Source organism: Condylostylus longicornis, unplaced genomic scaffold, assembly GCF_029603195.1.
Source record: "Condylostylus longicornis isolate FDR11 unplaced genomic scaffold, ASM2960319v2 ptg000038l, whole genome shotgun sequence".
Taxonomy (NCBI): Eukaryota; Metazoa; Arthropoda; class Insecta; order Diptera; family Dolichopodidae; genus Condylostylus; species Condylostylus longicornis.
The window spans coordinates 12,993,145-13,018,116 of record NW_026578007.1 but is presented as its reverse complement, the minus strand read 5'-3'; the positions used below and the strand labels follow the sequence as shown (position 1 = coordinate 13,018,116).

At 24.0% G+C, this 24,972-nt stretch overlaps 4 protein-coding genes across 4 annotated transcripts; 1 reads left to right on the top strand and 3 right to left on the bottom strand.

Annotated features, from left to right (window-relative positions):
• Window positions 1–2,967: 2,967 nt before the first annotated feature.
• On the bottom strand, window positions 2,968–12,774 carry LOC129609151 (serine protease inhibitor 27A-like). Its single transcript, XM_055521048.1, has 10 exons — window positions 12,754–12,774; window positions 12,403–12,681; window positions 11,619–12,226; window positions 5,549–5,761; window positions 4,749–4,918; window positions 4,422–4,677; window positions 4,166–4,354; window positions 3,932–4,012; window positions 3,401–3,470; window positions 2,968–3,225 (listed from the first exon to the last, which is right to left on the bottom strand). Exons 2-10 carry the CDS (start codon window positions 12,416–12,418, stop codon window positions 3,092–3,094), a joined length of 1,737 nt encoding a protein of 578 aa, XP_055377023.1. The 5' UTR covers window positions 12,419–12,681; window positions 12,754–12,774; the 3' UTR covers window positions 2,968–3,091.
• Window positions 12,775–14,213: 1,439 nt separating this feature from the next.
• Window positions 14,214–17,339, bottom strand: LOC129609131 (transmembrane protein 161B). The gene is made up of 9 exons (XM_055521021.1): window positions 17,143–17,339; window positions 16,933–17,042; window positions 16,675–16,871; window positions 16,469–16,589; window positions 16,200–16,415; window positions 16,031–16,147; window positions 15,182–15,322; window positions 14,620–15,094; window positions 14,214–14,557 (listed from the first exon to the last, which is right to left on the bottom strand). Exons 1-9 carry the CDS (start codon window positions 17,143–17,145, stop codon window positions 14,438–14,440), a joined length of 1,500 nt encoding a protein of 499 aa, XP_055376996.1. The 5' UTR covers window positions 17,146–17,339; the 3' UTR covers window positions 14,214–14,437.
• A 1,433-nt stretch (window positions 17,340–18,772) lies between these two features.
• On the top strand, window positions 18,773–22,029 carry LOC129609078 (homeobox protein 3). Its single transcript, XM_055520941.1, has 6 exons — window positions 18,773–18,926; window positions 19,218–19,291; window positions 19,374–19,450; window positions 19,514–21,352; window positions 21,420–21,527; window positions 21,622–22,029. Exons 1-6 carry the CDS (start codon window positions 18,886–18,888, stop codon window positions 21,853–21,855), a joined length of 2,373 nt encoding a protein of 790 aa, XP_055376916.1. The 5' UTR covers window positions 18,773–18,885; the 3' UTR covers window positions 21,856–22,029.
• A 293-nt stretch (window positions 22,030–22,322) lies between these two features.
• LOC129608968 (ADP-ribosylation factor GTPase-activating protein 3) lies at window positions 22,323–24,760 on the bottom strand. Its single transcript, XM_055520774.1, has 7 exons — window positions 24,517–24,760; window positions 23,894–24,164; window positions 23,618–23,842; window positions 23,267–23,547; window positions 22,858–23,207; window positions 22,662–22,799; window positions 22,323–22,596 (listed from the first exon to the last, which is right to left on the bottom strand). The coding sequence occupies exons 1-7, from the start codon at window positions 24,639–24,641 to the stop codon at window positions 22,451–22,453; spliced, it is 1,536 nt and encodes a 511-aa protein (XP_055376749.1). The 5' UTR covers window positions 24,642–24,760; the 3' UTR covers window positions 22,323–22,450.
• Between the last annotated feature and the right edge of the window lie 212 nt (window positions 24,761–24,972).

The window sequence follows — 24,972 nt, the reverse complement described above, 5'->3', positions numbered from 1 at the left end:
TATTTTATTTTTGATTGGCTTTTCTGTTTAGAAAACACAATAAATTTTTCTCATAAAAACTAACAAATTTGAAATAAATAAATTTATTTTAGTTTCTATTTTTATGAATTGAGAAAATATAAATTATGTTATTTTTTGTATATTGTAAGACCGATATACCAACATAAATATTTAAATAGATTGCTTTAAATATATGTTCAATTTATTTAAACGGAATTTATGATTATAAATTTAAATTCAATTTTTCAATATTAAATTGGGTAATACAAAAAAAATTCAAATCGACAATATATTTGTTATATGTATCATTTCAACTTTGTTTTTTTGTTTATATTTTATGCTTAAATAGTAAAGTCAGAAATTTAGATATTATTGTAAAAAATATCTTTTCATAAAAACATAATGCATATAGCCATTTTTATTATTTTCTATATGTGCTTACCTATTTAAATATAATATACAAAATTCATCCAATTGATTTAATTTAAAAACAATTTTTTTTCTTAACATGACAAGATTTGACTATATTTAAATAAATTTTTAAAATTATTGTATATTAATGCTAATAAATGCTCAATATGTAAAATGTATTGAATTTCACATAATTTTTTAGCATCGTAGTCTTTAAGTTCTACCAGAAAAATAAATGAACAATAAAAATTATTTCATTCTGGTTTTATAATACATACATAAATATATTCTTTATTTAAAAAAAAAGAAATTAAATAAAGCGTGTTATAATGTAATAATATATGGTGGGGCTAAAAATGAGCTCATATATCAGGAAATTTGTATTTACTATTTACTGCTTTATCGTATATAAATAAAATTATTTTTCATTGAAATTTAGGTTTTCCAATTATAAATAAGAGTTAATTGAAAACTTATAAGTGAAAATTAATAAAACAACTAAGATACGAAAAACACAACCAATTAACTCAAAGGCTTGAATGATAAAAAAAATTAATTGCAAGCTATTAATATCTATTTACACTATTTTTATTAAAAATGTAAATATAAATAAGTTTAAATATTAGTTAAAATCATGAAGTTGCCATAGTATTGATTTGTAGGAGTGCAATTTACTTAATAAATATAATTATGTAGTTTAAAATATATTATAAAAAAGTTTAATAAATCAATTCAAAATCTAAAAATTTTAAATTTACTTGATACAAAAAAATAAACTTTTTAATTTCTAATAAAGTAAAAAGCAGAGTACTTTAAAGAAAGGAAATAGAGTTTAAGGCAACATTATTATTTGCGGGTAATTCACTCAAAAAATTTTCTTTTGTTGAAAAATTTAACTATTATGATTGGAAAAAAGAGCATTAAATTCATTTAATATAAACCTTCTTGAAAATCTTACTATTGCTTAACAAAATGTAAAATTAGAATTTTTGTAAATAAACTTACATTTGCTTTTCACATTATCAATACAATAAATCTTAGTAAAATATTTAAAACAAAGCTTTAATTTAAATATAAAAATTTTTCTCTCGATTAATGTACCTTTTTATTAAATTTATAAAAATTTTATTGTTAGCACAACTAAAATTTAATTATGGTCTCGAAATGTTTTATTTACTTATTTGAATATACATAATTATAGTTTAAAAGAATATATAAAATATTATAATAATTATTTCTAATATTAATAAAAAAACTAAAATATTAAATTTTAAGAATTTACAATTGTTCTTTATTAATTTTATGGGATAAGTTTTTAAGAATGTTTTGCTAATAATGCAAAAATATTAATTAAGTATGATAAATAAAAAAAACACATAATAATATGTGTTGTATATAAAAATATTTATTAACTTTTAAATTCATATATGTAAAAGTAAATGTTAAATAGTATAAGAAAAAATAAAACTTTAAAAAATTTACGTGGCTTTTTTTTTTCATTTTTGTTGCTAGATTGATTTGCAGCCATTACAGGAGCTTAGAATTATTGTTTGTCAATAAGCTTGTTTAATATCAATCAGCTGGTGTTTATCATCGCAGCCTCTTCGTTTCATTCGGGCTAGTTTTCTTTAGGAATAATATGACGAGTCTTAGGTCAGTTGAGTTGTTTAACGTTTATTATCATACTGATTATGGAAGGAATGAGTGTTAATTCTAATTCTTTGGTAATTGATTCTATAAGAGTTCTCTTTTATCTGAACTTTTTAGTAATTTAAATTTGTTATAATATTGCTTTTCTCTCGTTCATTTTTATTTATTTATTTATTCACAGAATTCTTTTTACATTTCCAATGTCTGGTGGTCATTTCCAGGGTCTGGTTAGTTTTTTTTAGTTTCAGTGTTAATCATTTTTTTTTATGTTCGTGGTTTTATTTTAATTGCACTACTAATTCTCCGCCTATTTAACGTTCCCATTCCCTTTCCCGTAAAATATGACGCTTGTTGATCGCTAAACTGATAGTTACATATTTGCGACTAGTATATTGTTTATTGTGCCTTTTGGTGATACGCTTAATCCTTGATCTAAGCATCAGTGTTGTATGGTATATATATAGTTGTATATTTTTCAAATACAAATTTTTGTAGCTGAACAATTTTTATATTTTAAAATGCTTTTTTTTAACACTTTGATATATTTTAGATAACTCGTTTGTTTATAAATAAAACTCTAATTGGAACTCAAAGTTTCTATTGCAATATTCTAATAAATTTAAATATTACTACAGATTTAATATTTGATTATAAAAGGATTTATTAAATTATTAAAATTTCTAATATTTTCAAAAATTTTAAGATTTTACAAAATGTATTAACGAGACTAAAAATATACATTTATTTCATAATTTATCATAACATCATATGGATTTAAAAAAATGACGACTTTGTATTTAATTGAAATTTATTCTTACTGCTCAAATCCACGGACATTTAAATTTTAAGAATATAATAAATGGACCTTATAAACGAAGCAATTAAAATTTTTAAAATAAAACTACATTTATTTAAGGTATATAGTTATGTATAATTATTTTTGATTATTTTAATAAATTTTTCATATTCTTAATTCAGTCGCATAAGTACAAAAGTAGATTTTATTGTAAACTATAAAAATATTATTGTCTTATTGTAATGGATTGACAATTTTTCCGGCAAACAAAATCTTCTTTTCTTTGATATCTTGAATAAAAAATAAAAATGGCCGATTTGCGTTAAAATCTTCTATGCCGCCTCCAAATTTATTCTCAATAGCAGCCACTATAAATAAAACATAAATTCGAATAAATAAATTATTATTAAAAATTATCATTAATTTTAGATCTCCAACAAATTTTTTTTCTACGATTTAATATCGAATATTAAAACTGATATAAAATTCAATTTCATTTGAAATATTTGAAGCATATTTAAAAAATTTTCATTTAAAAATTACCTGTTTCAGCATAAGCTATTGTACCAGTTTCATCGAGTTGTAAACCAGATTTTTGGTATATGTCACTGACCTATTATATTTCAATAAAAATGAATTTTTTGTAATTAGTTTTAGTTATATTAGTTCTCTCAATTAAATAAATCGATTTTAAATTAAAATGACCGAACATCAAAATAATCACAAATAACCGAATTGTGAAGAAAAGTAAGTGCTAAGGTAAGTTACATACCTTGTGATAAACATTATATGTATTTATGTACATACTTCAAAAGATTGAATAACAATTTCAATTAAAAATAACGTAACACACTGGTTAAAAGTAGCGTTTTTAACAATTATTCTTCTTGATTCAGCTAAATTATTTGGAAGCTATTCTATTGCACAATAATAATGAAAAAACAACTGGCTGTTTATAACATCAGTATTTATGGAAACTTTCGATATAAATTTTTTTATCTTTTTTATATACGAGTAAAGGAAATTCATTTTACATACGTGCATAAATTTGAAATTAAATGCATTTTATTATACCTTTAATACACCTTTAACACGTTCTCCTCTATCAATTAAAGCCAGAGATGCTTGATCACTAAATATTTCTTGAACCCCCATCTAAAAAAATATAAAATATTTTATTATGTATATTTTCGAATCAATTTATTCTAATATATTCTTTTCCAGTGTACCAATATTGTATCATAAAAATCATAATTTTGCAACACTGACACAATAGAAAATTATTAGTTGTTAGTTTTACATTCTTACCGACATTAGAATATCCTTTAATGATGTTTCATATGCAAAATTTAATTTCGGTATTGTTAATTTAACTTCTGTCTCATCATCGGCACTCCATTCTAAATTTTTATAAATTGTTGGGTTTATGTTATGTATAAGCTCATTTATTCCATCTTTAGATCTTGGTAATAGTATTGTTAATTGAAATCTATCACCCTTTAATATAAAAAAAAAACATATAATATTTATTATTAATATAAAACAAATTCAAATAATTTTACACCTCATATGGTATTTGAATAATTTTTGCATCCAAATTACTTGAATCCATAAAATTATAATAATCACGTTTTGTAATATATTCAACGTTATTTGATTTTGTAGCCTCATAATAAAATTTATCTACAAATGATTCGTCTTTATCAAAACTATATTTCCATTTTCCTTTAAAATAAATTGCATTTAATATTAACATAACAGCACTTTTCAATTGTTCCTCTGTTACAATTTTTTTAATATGTCCATTTGTAGCATTAGCACTAAAAAAAAAATTGATTTTTTTTTTTATTATTTAATTATAATTTTATGAAAAATTACTTGAAATAATTACCTCCAAAGATTAATAGTGTCAGCACTAGCAGAAGAATTTTTAAATGGTAATATTTCTATACCGGTATGGTAAAAACGTTCAAGTATCGACCTATATTTATATGTTGGATCAACAACATTGTCAGCAAATATTTGTGAGCCAAATAACAAATCATAACTGGCATCTTTTTTCTGGGAGTGAATAAAATTTATTGTTTTAGTCAGAAATTTGCAATTAATATTTTACTACGACTAATGAATTCAAGTATAATAATTATTTATTTATTTTATAACTTTTTTTCTTTTGTTTATGTGTAATATACGAGTATATGTCATTATTAGCTTTTTGAGTATAATGCTTACAAAAAATTTTTTTGTAATCATTAATTAAGTTTTAAATTTAATATTAATTTAAATTAAAAACTCTGTCAGTTAAAGCACTTTCAAAGCGAACGTTTAAATTAAGGCCTCAATAAAGTTTTTATTCTGTATACTATATTCGCTATATTTATAAGTATACTATATTCGCTACATTTCGTTAATTTAACGATGTTTATGAATAAGCTAGATTTGGAACATTTGTTTTTTGAAAACAAATATAGCGTAATTTTCGCTATATGTATATAGCGATATACAGGGTTCGTGAGAAAGGGTTTATGTTCTTAAACATACATTAAATGAATTAAATTTATACAGTTGAGATTATTACATTTTTTCTTTGAAAACACCTATTCTGCACTGCAATTTCTCAAGTACAGTACAACTTAGGAACGTACAGTAAATTAGGAAAACTAAATATGAAATACATAATATGAAACTTACCAATAATGCTTCAATAGTCCGATTCCAATATTTGGATAAATTTTGATTTTTAATAACATCATCAATATATTTGTCATTTAATCCCAAAACATTTAAAAGTTCCTTTTGTGTATCTGTATTGTTACCAGCAGCTTCTAATAATAAACTTAACACTAACTTAATAGAAAATGGTGATATAATTATATTTTTTGATGAATCCTTTGCTAAAATACGCTAAAAATAAAAACGTAAAATTTTTCTTTTTAAATATTCTCTTTTGATTTATATTTACATACATTTAAAAAATAACATAATTTTAATTATCATTGTATTAGGTATCGATATTTAATGTCAATTTTTTTTAATATTAAAGGAGTGATCGTGTATCTCACTATTTTACTCGCCAAGTGAGAAGAATGTGAATAACTATCATTAAATTTGTATAAAGAAATTTTCGAATTAGAAGAATTTTTCCTTATTTCGTATCTGGTTTTTTCTGAACTTTATATAAAATATAAATGAAATACAACTGAAGGTAATAGATTCATTGGTCGTTAATTTAAGAAAAAAAAAATCCAATTGGAAAAATGAATAATCTTATTGTAAAAAGGACGCATCCATTAGAAAATATGAAAATTCTAATATAAAAAAATGAACAAAAAATGAAATGGAAAAGAGAGATAAATCAAAAGACTTAAGATAGGAACTTTAAATACATTTTTATATCAAAATTCTTTAAGGGCTTTCTTATCTTAAGTCTTTTGATGTTGTTAATATATATTATATAATCGATATTATATCGAAGTAGTTGCAAGTAATTTACTTATTTTTGAAAATGTAGGTTATTTTGGTTTTCTAATTTAGAATTTAAGTCCATAATTTAAATCAATAATTTACCAATAGAAAAAAAATGACTACAAAAATTTTAATGTTACTATACTTGTGTTTTTGAGAGATTTTGCAGCTACTAAAGTACTGGCGCAGTCATATATGTTTTTAATACATAACTTACTCTAATAGATTTCGTTTATCTTCCGAAATTTTTAAATCTGCCAGTTTTGAATTACAGTAATAAAATAAAAACTGTGAATTTGTGCTGAATTTGTTAAAATGTCTGTTTAGCAGACTCGAGTACATTTGATGAATTTGTTAAAATGTCTGTTCGAGTACATTTGATAAATAGTTATCAAATTCATTCGTTAAATCATGCTAGAATAGAACTCAATTATTAAAAATATCGTAATTAATTTAAAAATTAATTATTTTCAAAAATTTAATAACGTTATTCTGACAAAATTCATCTTCACTTTTTACTTGTAATGGAAAAGAAAATAATAAATATTTCAGGTTTTCTTTTTATAAGAAATTAATTGTAATATTAAATGAAGCACGTGTATCATTCAATGACACATTAATTTTTTTTGGTTTTTTTTTTATAGATATTAAATTTGTATGCGATTAGCATATTTACTCACAAACAAAAAAAAAGAATTTAATTTAAAATATTTGTGAAGAAATTGAATGTTACTATAAATAAATACTATAAATATTTTTATTTAATATTTCATATTATTGCCTATATATATTCAAAATTTATTTTTGTAAGTAATGTGGTGTTAATTATCATCTTGTATAACTTAAAAACTCCTATTTTAACAAAAAAATAACTTTTTTTTTTATACATAAAATTGTTGATCTCAAATTTCGTGATATTATTTTGTTGATATTTCGTGATAGATTCCATTCAATTTTGAGCCGAGTATATTCATTCGAATATAATATACAAAATTAAGTAATTTAAAAGAGTTATAAATTTTAATTTGAATTCTTATTTTTGGATTAAGTCTACCGTTTCATAAATTTTATTATGTTATGAGTACAACAGTAAGAATAACAAATGCTGAACGTTACTCTTAAAAATTTTAGTATATAGAATTTACTACTGAAATTAAACAATAACTAGTATGAGAGGAAAGATATTATTTTTAAAACTACAATATGCATTTAGGTATATAAGGCGATTTCTTACATATGAATTCAGGCGATTTAATGAATAACATCCTATTTTTTTTTCAATTATTACATTAGATCTATTATAAAATTATGAAAATATGTCAAAAAAAATGTTATCGACAACCCATAGTTAGCTTATTAAGCTAGAGATCTAAAAGCTCAATTAATTTTTAAAACAAAAACTTAACCACAAAAAAAAAATCTATAAATACCAACTTTCTAAGAACATTTGCTTATAAACCATCGAAAATAATCATTTCTTATAATCTAATAATTTAAAAACCAAGAATTGAATATTTTTTTTTTTGTTAATTTAATATTTCGGCAATTTACAAGAAATTCCTTTATTTATTCAAAATAAAATTAATAATAAAAAAAATAAGTCATTCAGAGAAATGGAATTTCCATAAAATTATTTGTGTCAAAGTACATTTTAAGATGTAAATAATTATAAATGACACTATATGTACATATGTATGTATATACAGATGAAAGCTAATCATATTAACTTTTATACTTAAAAAAAAAAATTATGTATTTAAGCAATACTAATGTGTGATTTGTAAGCGTATATCTGTTAAAGAAAGTTTTGTTCCTTAACACAAAACAAACGAAAAATAGTAGATTGTTCAAAAGATAAAAGAATAATTTTATGATGAAGTGAAAGCTTAGTAATTTTTTTTCGGATCTTCCAAATTATTAGTTTTTTATTTTTATTTTTTTTTATTTTTAATATTTGTATATATAGAAAATTTCTAATATATAGGTATCTTTAAAACTTATAAGAATAAAGATTAAATTATCTGTATACATATACATATATTTAAAAATGGAAGGTTATTATCGTTTACGTTATAGTTTTACACACTATATACATACATACATGTAAATTAATATGCAAATCAATTTTTTCTTTGACTTTCTATAGGTTATCTTATAATAATAAGGTTCATTATTATACATATACGTTTATGAATGCACGTATATAGAATTTTTGGTAAATATAAATAAAAATGAATCATTAATCACAAATATACGTAAAACAAAATTCAATTATATAATATGAATAAAATATCGGGTTTTTTTTTTATATACACAATAATGTATCATAGATACATAATATAATTATATATACATAATATGTAAATTAGGATATTGAATTTCAAAGTGAACTTGTAGCCAAAAATTAAAGAGCATTTGTAAAGAAAAACATAACCTTAAATTTGTTAATATTCTAAGAAGCTCATACGAAAATTGGATTTTTATACTAATAATTGCTTTTAAAGTTTTTGTCTACACCGTTAGAACCAATTAATAAAATTAGTTCTAATACGTTTTGACTGCTTTAATTATAATATTGATTCTTGTCAAATATATATTACATATACACTTACACTTACATACACATATATAAAAATATCTTATAAAAAATTTGAAGCAAAGAGAAAAAATGTAAAAAGTACTAAATTTTGATTTATTTGATATTTGACCAAAATATACAGAAACAATACATATCAAATGATAATTGAACGTAATTCAAAGCTAAATTAAGAGACACATTTTATTTCAGTAAAATTAGGTCTTCAAAAAATAAATAGTAAAAGTAAAATATAAACAAGTATATTACAAAGATTGTAAATATTAAATTATTTGAAATATTAAGAAAATTATTAAGAAAATAAAAGAAGTATTTTTTTTCCCAAAAATTCTAATATAGAAATTTGGAAGGCCAAGGTCTTATTTAATTATATCATCACTCATTATTATTATTATTATTATTATTATTATTATTATTATTATTATTATTATTATTATTATTATTATTATTATTATTATTATTATTATTATTATTGTATGTACACATGTATGGTCATGTGCACATTTATCGATAATATAACAATTACACTGATCCTAACACTGAAATAAAAAACCTGTTTACACTTTGGGAAAAACAAATATTGTATTGAATATTAAAAGAAATAAATAAAAAAAAACAAACTGGCTAGATATAAAGTTAATTTTTTTATAAATTAAAGTTGGAATTTCCAATATTATGACGTTAGTTTAAAAATAATGTAGAAGCTTTTGTTAATTTCATTAATTTTAACCAATTTTTTTTTCTCTTTTTGTATAATAATTTTATTTCATTCTAATTCAATACGAATCAACTCATATCATAACAATATTTTGTATAGGGTTTATAAATACATATATGTATGTATGTATAATTTGTAAGAATGTACATTGATGCCAACTAAATTAAAAAGAAAAAAAGAAGTGCAATCTGAAATTTTTTTCATTCAATTTACAACTGGTTGGGTTTGGCAATCTTTTTGATAATTTTATAAAATTTATAATATCGCGTTGAATATTATTTTAAAAAAGCAGTTATGCTATTGTCCAATTTAATATGTTAAAAATTTATATTGATAAATCTATATGTAAATATAAAAATTATTTCTCACAGACTCGTTTCACAAAGGGTTCTTGTTTTGACACCTTTTTGCAAAAATTTGTACATTTTAAGCCCTTGAGCACATTTTTTTTTTAATTATGCACATTTTGTTTCAATTTTAAAAAAATTTTACGGTATTAGATTTACCTAATAAATATTAAAAAATTGATTTTTGCAATATTTACAAATAAGTTTTTAGAATTTAGGCATTTCGTAGAAAACACACGAGACGCCTGCTTTGATTATGATTTATAATTATAAAATAACGCGTTAATTAAAAATTATTATTTTATTAATAAGACTGCAATCACTTTTTGAAAATAATTTTTTTTTTTGAAAATTGTTGAATTTCTGTTTTCTTTTTTTCACAAACAATGTACATTTTATAAAAAAAAATATTAATCTTCTAATTAGATTTAAAATTGCAGATGGACTTAGGTCACTTTCCAAATAAATCATTCATAAAATATGAGTACATAATGTACAAATGGATATATACATATAATTTTTTTTGAAGCCGATTACGACGACCTATAGCGCAGAAAATTTTATTAATTTAGTTCTTTTCTAGTTAAAAGTAAGAAGTCACTCAAACTCTAGAATTCTAAAAAATAATACAACTTTATTACTAAATATAAAATTACGATTAGTACAATACTTTATCAAAAAAAACATTTATTTAACATTTATTAAAAAAAAATACTTAAAAATGGCTATAATGAATTTCATAAGATTTTTAAATATTATAAAACTAATAAATTTTAATTTTACTTTACAAATGTAGAGAACTTCTTTAATAAATAAATAAATTGATTTGGTAACTCTACAAAAATTTAATCTGTTGAAAAGAAATCTGTAAAAAATTAAGATTTAATTTTTTTTCAAGCGAATGCCAATGACTTGTAAAACTTGCAATCATCTTTTTTTTTTGTTATTTACACAAACTGTGGAAAATACATTTGTTTAAAATCTAGAGTAAAAATTTCAAAGTGATAAGACAGGCACACAAATATGCGTAAAATAAGCCGTATGCCATTTAAACGTTATATTAAAAAAAAAATCACGAGTATAATGCTTGTCATAAGTTATAACAAAAATATTGTATTTGTTAGAAAATCTATTCATTTTTATGAAAGCTACAATTTATTTATACATATGTGTACTTATAACATTCAAACAAATATACAATATGTAATACGGTAGTGGCGCTCAGAAACCACTATAAATCATAATTCAATACATACAGTATGACGTTATACAAAGATAGCTTTTTGTTCTATAATATCATTGAATTTTTATATTTATTATTTAAAATACTAATAAATATTCATATGAAAATAAAAAAAATAACAACTAAATTTTAAAATTTTCGCATATAATAAAATTAGCAACATATTTTAAAATTATTATTTTTTATTTTTAATTAGTAAAGCTTTCAATATTTATTTTTTATTTTACACAAATTTCTAGTTTCTACGAGTATATATTTATTTTTTTTCTCTTTACTTTTTTCAAATTAAAACGATATGTATTTGAATTAATAAGAATTCACTTCTAATATGGTATTATATTTTTAAATATAAAATTATGATTTTTTAATAAATAATTATATTTTTGACATACCTTTAAAAGTGCCCAATCAAAACTATCTCCTATATATTCTGAATTGGTAACAAAATCTGGAATGAATTCTGGAATTATTGGTTTTTGATATGAATTTAAAATATCTGAAAAATCATCTTGTATTATTGGTTTTTGTAAATCCGGTTTATTATTATTAGAAAACGGTTTTTGTTGTTCTTGTTGTTGTTGTACTGATTCTGGAGAACGATCATTCACTGGTATATTCTGTTGGGTACCTAAAGAATCTGCAAAAACAGGAGATCCTTGTGGTATTGAAGTTGTAAATGAATTTTTATCAATTGGTTCATTAAATTGTTTTTCTGGTATTCTTTGACGTATTTTTTCTTGAGTTTGAATTAATAAACCATCATTTCTATCATTATTATTGAAATTTCTATCATTGTTATTACTATAAAGTTTATCATTTAATTCATTATTATTGTTATTATTATTTGTTCGATTTATATAATTATTATAATTAATATTGCTTTGTAAATCATTTTGTACAGCTAAATATTGTTGTTGTTGTTGACTAATTATATTATTATTTGCAACAACATAGTGTAGAGTTTGTGCATTGGAATAAAATATAATGGCAAAGCATAGTCCTATAAAAAAATTATAAATTAATAATATAATATATCAATACATACATATTATATGTATATAGATCGTAATTATTACATACATACGTATTTTTATTTAATAAAATTAATTAAGCAAATTTACACTTTAATATTTAATTTACACATATAGTTATTCATAATATTCTTTTCAAATTTACCTAATGAAATAAACATTATAAATATTTGAAATTATTAGGTTTCCTTATTAAAACAAATAATTTAATTGATTTGATTATGTTTCGTTTAAAATATATTTTAACGTTATATTTATAATAAAAAAAAGAAAAAAATATATTTTAAAAAATAGTATTGCCGTATTTTATGACCTAAAGACCTCTCAGAACTAACTTCTAGCACGACTGATGTGAAACATTGAACATAAAAATCTGATTACTGATAAATTATACACTAACATATTTACAGTTGTATGCGTTTATCTGTAAAAAATATAATGTACAGTTTTATTTTTTATTTATTTTATAATATAAATGTTTGTATTATGTGTATACATTATCATACTATAAATCTCTAAAAAACAACCAATCGATGATCATTTTTGTTTTTGTATTGTTATATACAAATGTGCGCAACAATCCAGCTTTTATTCTTAAAATTAAAACTGAATCACTTCAAGCATTTTATAACTTGTAAGATATGGTAAATAACAGTCAAGTTTAATTCATAACGCAATACATTTGCATAAATAATATTAACGCGTTTTTACACACTAACACATTGAAAAAAAATTTACTCATCATCAGTCAAAAGGTCTAGTTCTAGTATAATTGTAAGAAAAAACAAAAACAAAAATTTTATTAAAAATAAAAAACAAATAAAAAAAGTTTACTACAATACAAGCTCTAAGGCAACATATACAGAAACAAATGGAATAACCGGTTACGAGTACGAGTGTAAACTTATTAAAAAATGAGAGAAGAATAAACATAAAAAAGTGTGTAACAAATGACTGCTCAGTAGTCAGTAGACAATACATTAATACCTCGCTTTGCGACGATTCACTTTGCGACATTTCATATTGCTTTGAAAAAAAATTTTGCATAATTTCATTTTGCGACGTTAAAAACTTCAGTTTGCGCCAAAATAAAAAAAAATTTTTGGCGTATGTATTGTATACAGAAAATGACCCCGACGAAAAAAAGGAGTTCAAAAGTTGTACAATCCTTAACTGATAGCGTAAGTTGCTACAAAGAGATTTACTTGTAGCAAACAGAAAATAATTTTTTCGTTTAAATTCGAAAAAGTTGGACTGAATTATATTAAATTTTTATTTTAATTTTTTGTATTAAAAAATAAATTTATAAAAAACTTAAAAATGTTTTAAGTGCTGAAAAATATCTTTAATATTTCAGAGCAAGTCTATACAAAAAGTTTTTTCGAATTGGGACGAATATCGTCTTAAACAGAGGTATTGTAAATAACTTCTTCAACAACTTTTATTTGAGCGAAAATGATGTTGCTTACTTTTTTGAGTTATCCTTCTTTTGAGCCCTGCACTTCTTCAAATTCTGCTGTATATAAACTTAGTGTACACAAAACATGATTAAAATGAAAAAAGTTCAGGAAAAACTGAAGTTGCTACCATCTTAAAAATTTCCCTAAGTTTTTCCAGTTTAATTAATTCTTCGCATACCATAACATTTTTCCTTTTAATTCAATCAAGCAATCTTATTCTTAAGGTCTTCTCGCAACATTTCCATTAAATCTAATGTTGCTAAAAATACTGCTTCTGAATGAAAGAATGTTTAAAAAATTAGAAATTAACTTTGCGTTACACCATTCGATACTTTTATTTCACATGGAAATCCATTTCCAATGAACACAAAATTTTCTTATTCAAGCAATATTTTTTTTATGCAAACATAGCTTGAGAAATACATACATCTAAAAATAAAAGGAATGAATCACATTAATAACGTAAATGAAACAATCTTCTTGCTATAGTTATGTATATAAGATTTATTTAAAACAATTTATGGACTTAACAAACGAAATTTTAATTTACATTATTCGATAAAACTGTAATAAACGTACATAAGATATGTATTTATGTACGCTCTATTTGACTTTACATTTGAAAAACTTTATTCTAAATATTTTTCCTAAAAAATGAATTTTTTCTTAAAAAAATAAATAACAAACTCAGTTCTTGTATTTGAAACTTAATTATTTGTGTTACGTTTTATTAAAATATGACTGATATAACATGCCAATCGAAGAAGTTGCGAAGAGCGTGAAGTAACTCCACCATGTTGCAAAACCAAGAAAACCTCTCCAGACTGTAGTAGAAAATACCTTAACAAAAATCAGACAATTTACTTTAATTTAGGGAAGAAAACAAACTAATATAAATTTACTCTTTTTAAACTATGCCAAGATTCTTGTAAGTAATGTGCAGGTTCTATAATATTCAATTCATTATAGTTATTGTCCAAGATGCTTTCTTCTATAACCGAGTTAATGGATTCACCAGTTCCAGCTGCATCACACATTCCTTCAGCTACATCATAAGTATTTATAGTAACATTTTTGCTAAGAAATCCAGTCCAACTTAATCCGCCTAAATTTTTATACATGAAAGTGAGGTACAAGCAGAAAATCAACGGTGCTGCAAATTGTAACGTCACAACGCAGAGATAGAAAAATATTGAGGAGACCGTTCTTTGTAAATTTACATTTGTTATTCGACCAGCTTCTTTTTTTAAATCTTCTACACGGTCTTGTGCTAAATTTAAATACGCTTGGAGATATACTGGCATTAAAGACATCCTCAAAATTACCATTAAAATAACAATAAAGATTCTCATCGTTTCAAAGCTTTCCGATGTCATTCTAGCCAAAATTTTTCATAGGAAATACGGACATAATAACATTAAAATTAAAGAAAAAAAATAATTTAAAAAAATTATAAAAACTTACAATGGCTTATCCATTCCAGAAAATATTCTCACCGTTAAGTAGTCTCGACTAATTGGTCGTATCCATAATATCACCATAACAAGAGGTAAAATTAAACTTATATTCAAAAGTAGTTGAAGCATTTTATTATCTGCACAGTACCTACAAGAATAAAATATAATTTTAATTCGACAAAAGTAAACTTTTGATTTGAAAAATTATAATTTTAACTTTGATTCCCTAAATTAATGAACACTTAAGTTTTGTAACCGCTTTTTTTTAAATAAGACTGAGTAAGTACCTCTTTTAACATGTGCCCACTTGCAAACACCATTGTTTAAAACTCCAAAAAAAAAAAACACACTTTCCTTCACTAAAATTAAGTGTATTATACGAAGGTTTATAATTTTTTGAAGTTATTTTTATTTTAAAAAATGCAAACTTTTATATTCTGTAATACAGACTTTTGTATTCTGTAATACAGAATACAAAAGCTTTTAAAAGTAAATTATAATATTCATTGGAAATTTCAATTTCATTTCAAGTGAAGTAATGCGATCCCATAGTTTATTATACGCTACTCAAAAGGTTAAAGTATTCTTTTCAAGTGTTCTAACACATACAATATACTAATAATTCATTACATTATGCAATACGATAACCAACTTTCCAAAACTAAAAAGGTATAGCATAGACAGCCTGGTAAACCCTAAGTAACTGTCATTATTCAAACAATACTTTAAAACAATACATACAGGCACTAATAAAAAAGGGTTTCAAAAACCATGTAAGTAGTTCAATTACATAATACATGATAACATAAATAAATATTAATTTCGTTAACTGTTCCTTGTACAAAAAGTAAATTACCTTAAGGAGTCCCAATGCATTCTTGCCATACGAAGGCCGGGAAAAGTGAAAAATGAACCTAATAAACCACAACCAAATGCTATAAAAAATTTTAGAACCAATGCCGAAGCTGGACCTCTAAAAAAGAAATAATTAATATTTCAATATAATTTTCTTGGTTATGCTTTACGTGGATGAAAGTCCTTGTTGTATTAAAAACTCAGAAGCGCTTTCGTTAAAACTTCTATATGCCGTTTCCAAACCAGTTTCTAAAACGTTTTCGTCTATTATTAATACGATCATTGCTACTAACATGTAAAAGAAACATGCTACAATGCACATAGATCTTTCACCCATTGATTCATCATTTTGAAAATACAACACAGTTAAGCTTCCTAAAAGTTTTCTGGAAATATAAGATTTTAGTATTAATTTTAATTACAAAAAAGAGGGACCTACAGAGAAAAAAATATTACAAGAAGGCACCATACCATGCTCAAATTTGTTTCATTATGTAAAGGAAAGTTAAATTGGTAAACTTCTGATATTATGTAAACTATTCCCGCATATATGCTGAAATCTATTAAAGGAAATAAGTAACCGTTGTTATAAAAGTCCTCACAATAATTATATAAGGACCCAATAGAACAACAATATTAAATTACCTATTAGCCATTGATATTCTGTAAAATATCTTAAATGAACCACATCTAATGGTGTAATTTTAGAACTTTCTAAGCATATATCTAGATTTCTAGGAACATGAAAGCTTTTATTTTGCTTATCCCTGGTAAATTTACCTTTCTCTTTTGGTACATTAGCAAGACTCTTTAACTGATCGTCCGTAGGATGTAAATATCTCCTTTAAACACAACAAAAAATATTTTATTATATTTATTTAATATATACATAAGATTAAATACCTTAGACCAGTTGAACATAATATCCACTTAGCGAATGAAAAATGTGAATGTAACTTCTGTATAATACTAGCAACTATTAAGGTAATAACCAACTGTGCTCCAAATATTGCCTTAAATTTAATAGGTTTGATTAATATAGACTATTCAAGTTGCTTCTATTAATAGAGCAAGCCATATTAAAAGATATAAAACTGAGGAAAAATTACTTACCATTATTGCTTTTAAATATAAAATATAAATTTGAAAATTTAGATTAGTTTTATTTAATATTTTTCTCTTTTGTGTCTAAAATTTATTGTTTCAATAAAGTTTTTAATTTAATCATAATATTCATAAGAAGTTCTTGTCAACATGAAAGCATTTATATCCCAATTCCCAGTCCAACTGATACACCTGCTTCATATTTTGCAATATTTTTGGCATTCGTAGTATGACAGACTTTTAATAAGTTGATGTTAAATTATCAGAGACTGTCAACATTTTTTAAAGTTATTTAATTGGTATACTTACTTTAAAATATTTAATTTATTGTAATCTATCGAAAAATTCAATTTTTAAATCAAACTGATGGCATCGGGCAATTTTTGTTTTTTAAATGAATAAAATTTACAGATATACTAAACTAAAAAAAACAAACTGATATAATAGGTCTGTCTGTTGTAAGAAAAATTTTAAAAACTTTATAAAGATTTTGCATGCAAAGTCTCTGGGAAAATTCTTTTTGAACAAAAATGAGGGAAAATGATTACATTCTCATATTTCCAGTTGTTAAAAGTCTTTCAGTCTGTGCTCATACGTTCTTCTCTCTGAGTGAATATCTTTTCTGTATTCCCTATCTTTCCAACGATATCGCACATAAATAATACATAAAAATATATTGAAATAATACATAAAAAAACATCATGTGTCTTTTATTTTGAAATATTTTTAAATACTGTCAATAAAAAGTTTTAGGTTATGGCTGTAGGATAATGTAAAAACAAACCTTATGTGCTGGTAAGTGTCTGATTCACTCATACTAGCATAAATATAAATTGTAATTGAATCTAAAAAGTTTTTTAAAATACGCAAAATTTACGATGGAATCTGAATTCCTCAGAAACCTGATATAACTCAGTTTAATATCAAATTAATTTGACGAAAAATACTTAAAACTTAATGAGTAAATTGTCCGGAATTGATTTTTTTTTAATATTTAACGAGTTGTTAAATAGATAAATTTCATTGTATATAAAATTAAATTATAAATTATTTGTATGTTTAAGAAATAAAATAATAAATAAATGTAAAAATAATGTGCAGTACATTCTAAAAAAGTCAATTTTATAAATTTATTATAATTTTTTAAATTTATTAATTTACTACTACTTTTGAAACGTTAACAAGTGAAAGTTGGAAATGTAAGTAAATAACAAAACAATAACAATTACACAATTGCTATTTGTTTCAGCAATAATCCATTGTTCCACACTTACCTACAAAATTTCAGCATTTAAATTAATTTTACTTCACTTTTTTTTGGAAAACAATTTATTTAGAAATTTACTAGAAGTAAAGTAAAAAGAAATTATTTTACTTCTTAAACTTCATATACTGAAAAGTAAAGTGAATTGCATTCCTTCAAAATCAAGTTTATCGAAATATTGTGATGACACTACCCAAATAAACAAAAGCAATGTTGTGGAAAAAGGTGCAATTTGATATTAGTCAAGCATTTGCATAAATTCATTTTCAATTAATTTTCAAATTCATTTTGGAGAGAAAATATGTGCATTGTGTACTTTTTCATTTCTGACAATTTGATCATACTCTGACATTTCAATCATATGCCAATACGAAAATCTCTCCACACATCATCAATTTTTTCATATTTTTTTTATAGTTAAGTTATTTTCATATAATTGTAAAAAACATTAAAATAAGTGCACAAAATTTAGCCGAAAAGTATTAAATATGGATATTTTGGATATTGATGAAATCGAAGACGATTTTGGGTAATAAATTATAATTATTTTTGAATATATTTTTGTGTATTTTACTCTTAATATTACCTTTGTGCTACATAAATAAATGATTCTTTTGACATAATAAAATTTTCATTTTTGTGACTAAGTTTCTATGAAAATTATAAAACTATTTTTTTTTTTTGCATAAATCTACAAAAATAAAATTGATATTGTCTCTCATAACTTTCTATTTCTTATAACTTTCTGCACTCTTTAATTTTTAAAGTAACTTATTATTCATAATTTTTCTGAACTTCTTTTATGCATTCAATAATGTAGAATATTTGAAGAAAAAATACAAGATGATGTTACAAATATATTGAGACAATGGAAAATAGGCAGTAATAAAAAAGGTTTGCAAAACATCAATACTTTCATGTTCATGTCCAAAAAAAATGTCATTTTAAGACTTAATTTTATGTTTTTTATTTTTAGATGCCTTTGATAGTAGAACATTTACACGACCCAAGGGATCTGTAATACGAAATTCCATTGATGGATCACAAATAAAGGTAGTTTTACAATTTATAAAGAAAATATCCATGCAACTTTGTAAATATTATTGTTAATTTTAGAGTCCTCACATTCAAGAAAATCAAAGTGGGATGTGTATGAAAATTGGTGGTCTGGTATCAAACATTCAAAAAAGTTTTTTAAATGATGTATCTCCGCCTAATTCAATATGTTCTTCCATGAATTTAGAAAGTGAAACTATGGCAAACAGTTTAATAACAAGTGCTGATTTTTCTAACATAAGTTTTTTTAAAACATCTCTTATCGATTCAAATATAGATTTTGCTTTTAAAAATAACTTAAAACAATACAATAATATTGAAAATGAGTGTAGATTTAAGCTCGAAAAAAATATTCCAAACGATTTTTATAATGATACAACAATGAAATCGTCTGTTTCAAAAGATAATCAAAAAAATTATAAAAGCGAAAAAACTGACATAGAGGAAAATATTAATTTATTAACTGACAGCACAAAAGAAAACTCACCTAATTGTCCTGAGATAGACAATAGTGGGAGCAGTTTTCAAAATAATACTCAAATAATGTCAAATACATTCAAAAAACGAAATTCTACTATTTATGATAACTCTGTAAATATTTTAAAAGAAAGCGAACCAGATGAAAGATCTGCAGATATAAATAAGACATTTTTAAGAAAATCAAAAGCTGAACTTCAATTTAACTCAACTTTTGAAGTTGATATAAATATCCCAGTAAAAAATACTTCAACTCCACAAAAAGCGATCGTAAATGAAATAGATAATAATGTCGATTTCTCTCCTATAACACCTTTTATTAAAAATGAAAAGTTAAAAAAAGAAATAAATGAAGAAGAATTATCGCCAAATGAAAACATATTTGATATTCCTTTGGAAATTCAAAAAGAAATCGAACAGTCGCCGCGAAATAATAGCAATCAAAGACCTGTAGAGAATAGTTTTGAAAATGATAACCTAGATATTGATGAATTCACAGATTTGTCTGATAAAGTCGATAACTTCAGAGAAGATGCTATGAAAAAATCCCTAGAATCTATTAAAAAACGTTATTCACACAAATTTGATAAAGTGGTAAGTGTTTCTGAAAAACCAATGCAAAAATTCGGCAATCCATTTCCAGAAAATGGTCGTTTGTTATCTAGAAGATCACGGTTGAACGACGATTTAACTTTGTATCAAAATATCAAAAACGAATCAGAAAATAATAACCAAATTATTGAAAACGAAAAAAAATCAAAAAATGATTTAACGTTTGTTAAATCAAATGTTTCTGAAAATATTGCCGAAGATATTGGAGGTAAAAATCAAATAGTTAATGAATCAAATGATGAAAAAGATGTAGATACAAAGAAAAAAAATGAAACAAAACGTTGTCGGAATGAGGATCGTTTTAAAACCATAAAAATAAATAAACCTCTTATAGATCAATACAAAGGAGAAATTTTGGAATCAAATGAGACTGAACATTATAATCCAACGGCTTTTGGAAAAATTGATAAAAATTCTAAAATTTCAAGTTTTGAAAACGAACCATTGAAATTCGAAGATAAATATAACCCAAAAATAAGAGATCCACAAGGTCAGGCAACCATAAAAAATTTAAAATATGAACGTATTTCGAAAATTGAAAATTTGGGAAAAGCAATATCTGCATCGAATTTAGAAAGTACAGCCAAATCAGAACAGAATGCAAATTTTAAATTCGCTGTACCTGCACCAGTTAAACAAATAAAAAGTCCCATGGGCACCAAAGCAAAATCTTTTCATAACTTGGCAAGCAACAATTTTGGTTTTGGAGTAAGAAAGCAATCTTTGCAAATTCAACCGAAAACGCAAGAAAACAATTTTTCATCAACATTTCAAGCAACAAACGTAAAGAACAATCCGTCAAAAAATAATGTAAATCTTAAAATTTAATTAACACTAATTTTATGTTCGTAACAATTTTTTTTTGTTTTTTCTCAAGGAATCTTGTTTAAAAGCAACACCAATGTTACGGCCTATAAACATCCAAAAGAAAAGTGGTTTATTACGACCATCTTCAGGTTATTTTAGTAAGGGAGTTTCAACAGAGGTATTGAAATTCTATTAATGTTTTATTTTATTTTTCTAATTAAATAATTCATGTAATGATCTTTATTTGCCCAATTATTTATTTTCTTTTTAAGTTAAACGCCCTACAAACAACGTTTATAAAAGATAGTGAAAAAATTGTCAAAATTGATTCCAATTGCTCAAATATTAATAACTTTAATTCTGACCCAGCGACAAATGAGGAAATAAATGCTACAGTCAAAACGAAGTCATCTAAACTTGTTAAACCAACTGAATCAAAGCTTGTTACCAATATAAAAAGAAGTGGGCTCCCTAGACCATCATTGCATTACAGGAAACAGTTGTAGATAATTTTTCATTATTTTTAGTACTAATTATAACTTAAGCATTTATTTTGTATGTATATAGAAAAATTGGTGTTATAATTTTAAAAAGTAATTCTAGCTTTTGTTATACAAAACAATTTATATCATCAGGAATAACCTTAAAGATGCCTTATTAATAAAAATCTTAGTAAAAATACAAATTAAATTATGATGTGTACTATTCATCTAACTGCAATATATTTAATTTTAACCTTTATACACATTTTCAAAGGTTTCTCGAAGTTATTAAAGAGGTTAGGTGCTAATCTAGATGCATTGACACCAAATCTTAATAAAAACGATACGTGAACGGTCCTAACATATTAATTAAATCAAAATCATACAGCTTTTTGTAGTTTATCCTTTTTAGCAAAATTTTCTTATTTTGCAAGGAGAATAATTTCATTTAGTGTACCTAATCTGATTTGAAATAAAGTTTACTCAGTAAAGCCAATCAATCATAGGTATATTTTCGAATTAAAGAAAAACAACGTTATTTATAGCATACAATTAAACATAAAAATAAAATTTCAGCTAAAACAAAAAATTAATGAAACATGAAAATTTATAAAAATAATCAATATCCATATTTTTCTTGAATAGATGACATAACATCACTTGCAATCGAACTCAGCCGTCCAGCAACTTTTGTAACACCCTGACGAACGCTTTCTTTAACGTCATCCAGATCGTTAAAATTATTTCTTGGATCGAAAGAATGCACTATAAAATCCAATAAGTTGATATTATTTATCATTTTAAAGCATGATAACATGCACTTTACTCACACTTGCTAACACTATTGTTACTCTTTCCATCATTAAACAAGTCTGCAGATGAAATACTAGTTGAACCTTGAAAACGAGATAAACTTGCTGATACTTCATTATTATTATCATTACCAAAAAACTGATCTGACGATATTCCTACAAGTTTTTCTGTTAAACATGTTTTGGATTTTTTAACAAAATAAATAATTCATACCCTTAGCGTTTCCGAACTTCGACTGAGCCTCAGTATTCTCGTATGTTTTATACGTTTTGTTAGTTTTAGGTTGATTTGTTTTCGGATGTTCAGTGATCGGTGAAAACATTGTGGTTACCTTAGGTTGATCTATGAAATCAATTTTTTCAAAGTCTTCAGATAAATTATCATCATCAAACTTGGAAGACGAATACATTCCTGCTGAACTAGATGTGGATGAAGAATATTGATTAAATAAATCATTTTGATTTGATTCAATACGATCCCGTTCGAATGGTGTATTAAAACTAGAGTTAGGTTGCTCTTGAGATATTGTTTGCATATCAAAAGTTGCCGAATGTGAAACAACACTTTAAAAAAGAAAATATTTAAAAAAAATTACCAAGTTTTCTTTTTTTATTTTTTATACCCTTTTAAATTGAAGCCCATACCCAATCGTTCCAACTGTTTTGCTTTTTGTGGGTTCATTTGACTTAATTTTGCTTCTTCCTGCTTTTTAAAAGATAACACTTTATCAGCCAGGCTTGAATCTGATTCAATTTTAAAATTATCTTCTTTTGAATCATTTAATGGCTCGGTTGAAAAAGTTTCCTTGTTACAGCGGCTTTCAAGATTAGCCTTTTGCTCAATATGAGCAAAATTCGTTTTAACTTTTGTTGCTCCAAGACTGCTTACTTTCTTTGCACCAAGCTATAAACAATATGTAAATATGCAAGCTATGTGAATCAAATTATTGTAACTTATTATTTAAAAGTCTTACGCCACTTCTTTTAGGTTGAATTTTACGAATACCAGGTTTTATAGAATCATTGGGTGGGGGACATTGTAAAATGTCAAAACTTTCATTATTTGACTCTACAACAGGTTTTTCTGTTGACAAGTTCTTATCATCAAGATATTCATCGGATTGATGCTCTTCAATGCTCGATTTACTACATTTAAGCTCATTAACAGACTTTTCTATATTGGAATGTTCTAAAAATGTCTAAAAACAAATGAGATTAAAAAATATGCTTTAAAAAAATTAGATATTTACATTAGTTCCGTATGTTTTAATGGCTTCTTGAGCTTTATTCAACAATTTGTCTCTATATAACTGAGCAGCTCTAGAATTATATTTTTGCTGTGCATCATCTGTTATACAATTGTGTTGGCGGAAAAATTGTGAAGCATTTGCATTTCCACCAACTTGCATTTGTCGTAATTGCAACCAGGTCCAATTCGTATCCAAATTAATCGACCTCACAAAAGTTAAATGCACGCCTAAATTTCTGTGTACTGCAGAACAATCGATACATATAAAAACGCTAAAAAACACAAAACTTCTTAGTATTTTGTAAAAATGCAAGTAAATTTTTTATAATTGATACAAAATTTTGAATTCACATTTGAAGTTTTTAATTATTTACAATGAATATGCACGCTACATGTATAATACATACGAAAAATTCGATTTGCATAATGTGCACTTTGTTTTATAAAATTGACGTGTCTTGTTCCTTTTTTATTTATGTTAAAAAACACTCAATAAATAAATATTTTCACATCTTAATCTTAAAAAAGCAATTAAGCCTTTGTGCTCAAGATAATTTTATCTATATTGTGAACTCTTGATATAATTTGGTATAACATTTTACAAACTTCTACTACACTACATACCCAAAAGTTACTGAGGACCAAGTTGGATTTTTTGCACCACAATCAAAGCACAATTTGTTAGCTGGCTGTGTTCTTAATTTATTAAAAATTGCTGTTATTGTTTCTTTTGTTGGTTCTGAAGACATTGCAATCACAATATTTTTAATTAAATTATGTACATAGATTTTTTATATTATATTTGAGAAATCGACGTGTCCAATTAATTTTAAATTGTCATCAGAGCAAAACTTGAAATGAAATTAACAAACGTCATAGCTCGAGACATTCGGACATTCTTTCGATTCAATTGATAACTTAAAATCAGTATTACCATACAAAAAGTTTTTCGGTTCCAAATTAAGCGGCTTTTTCAAAAACTGCATGAGTTAACACTGTCTATTAATTTCAAGTTGTTGTTAAGAGATCCATATTAAATTTGAACTCATTTTATTTATTAATTTTTTGAAAATTTTTTTT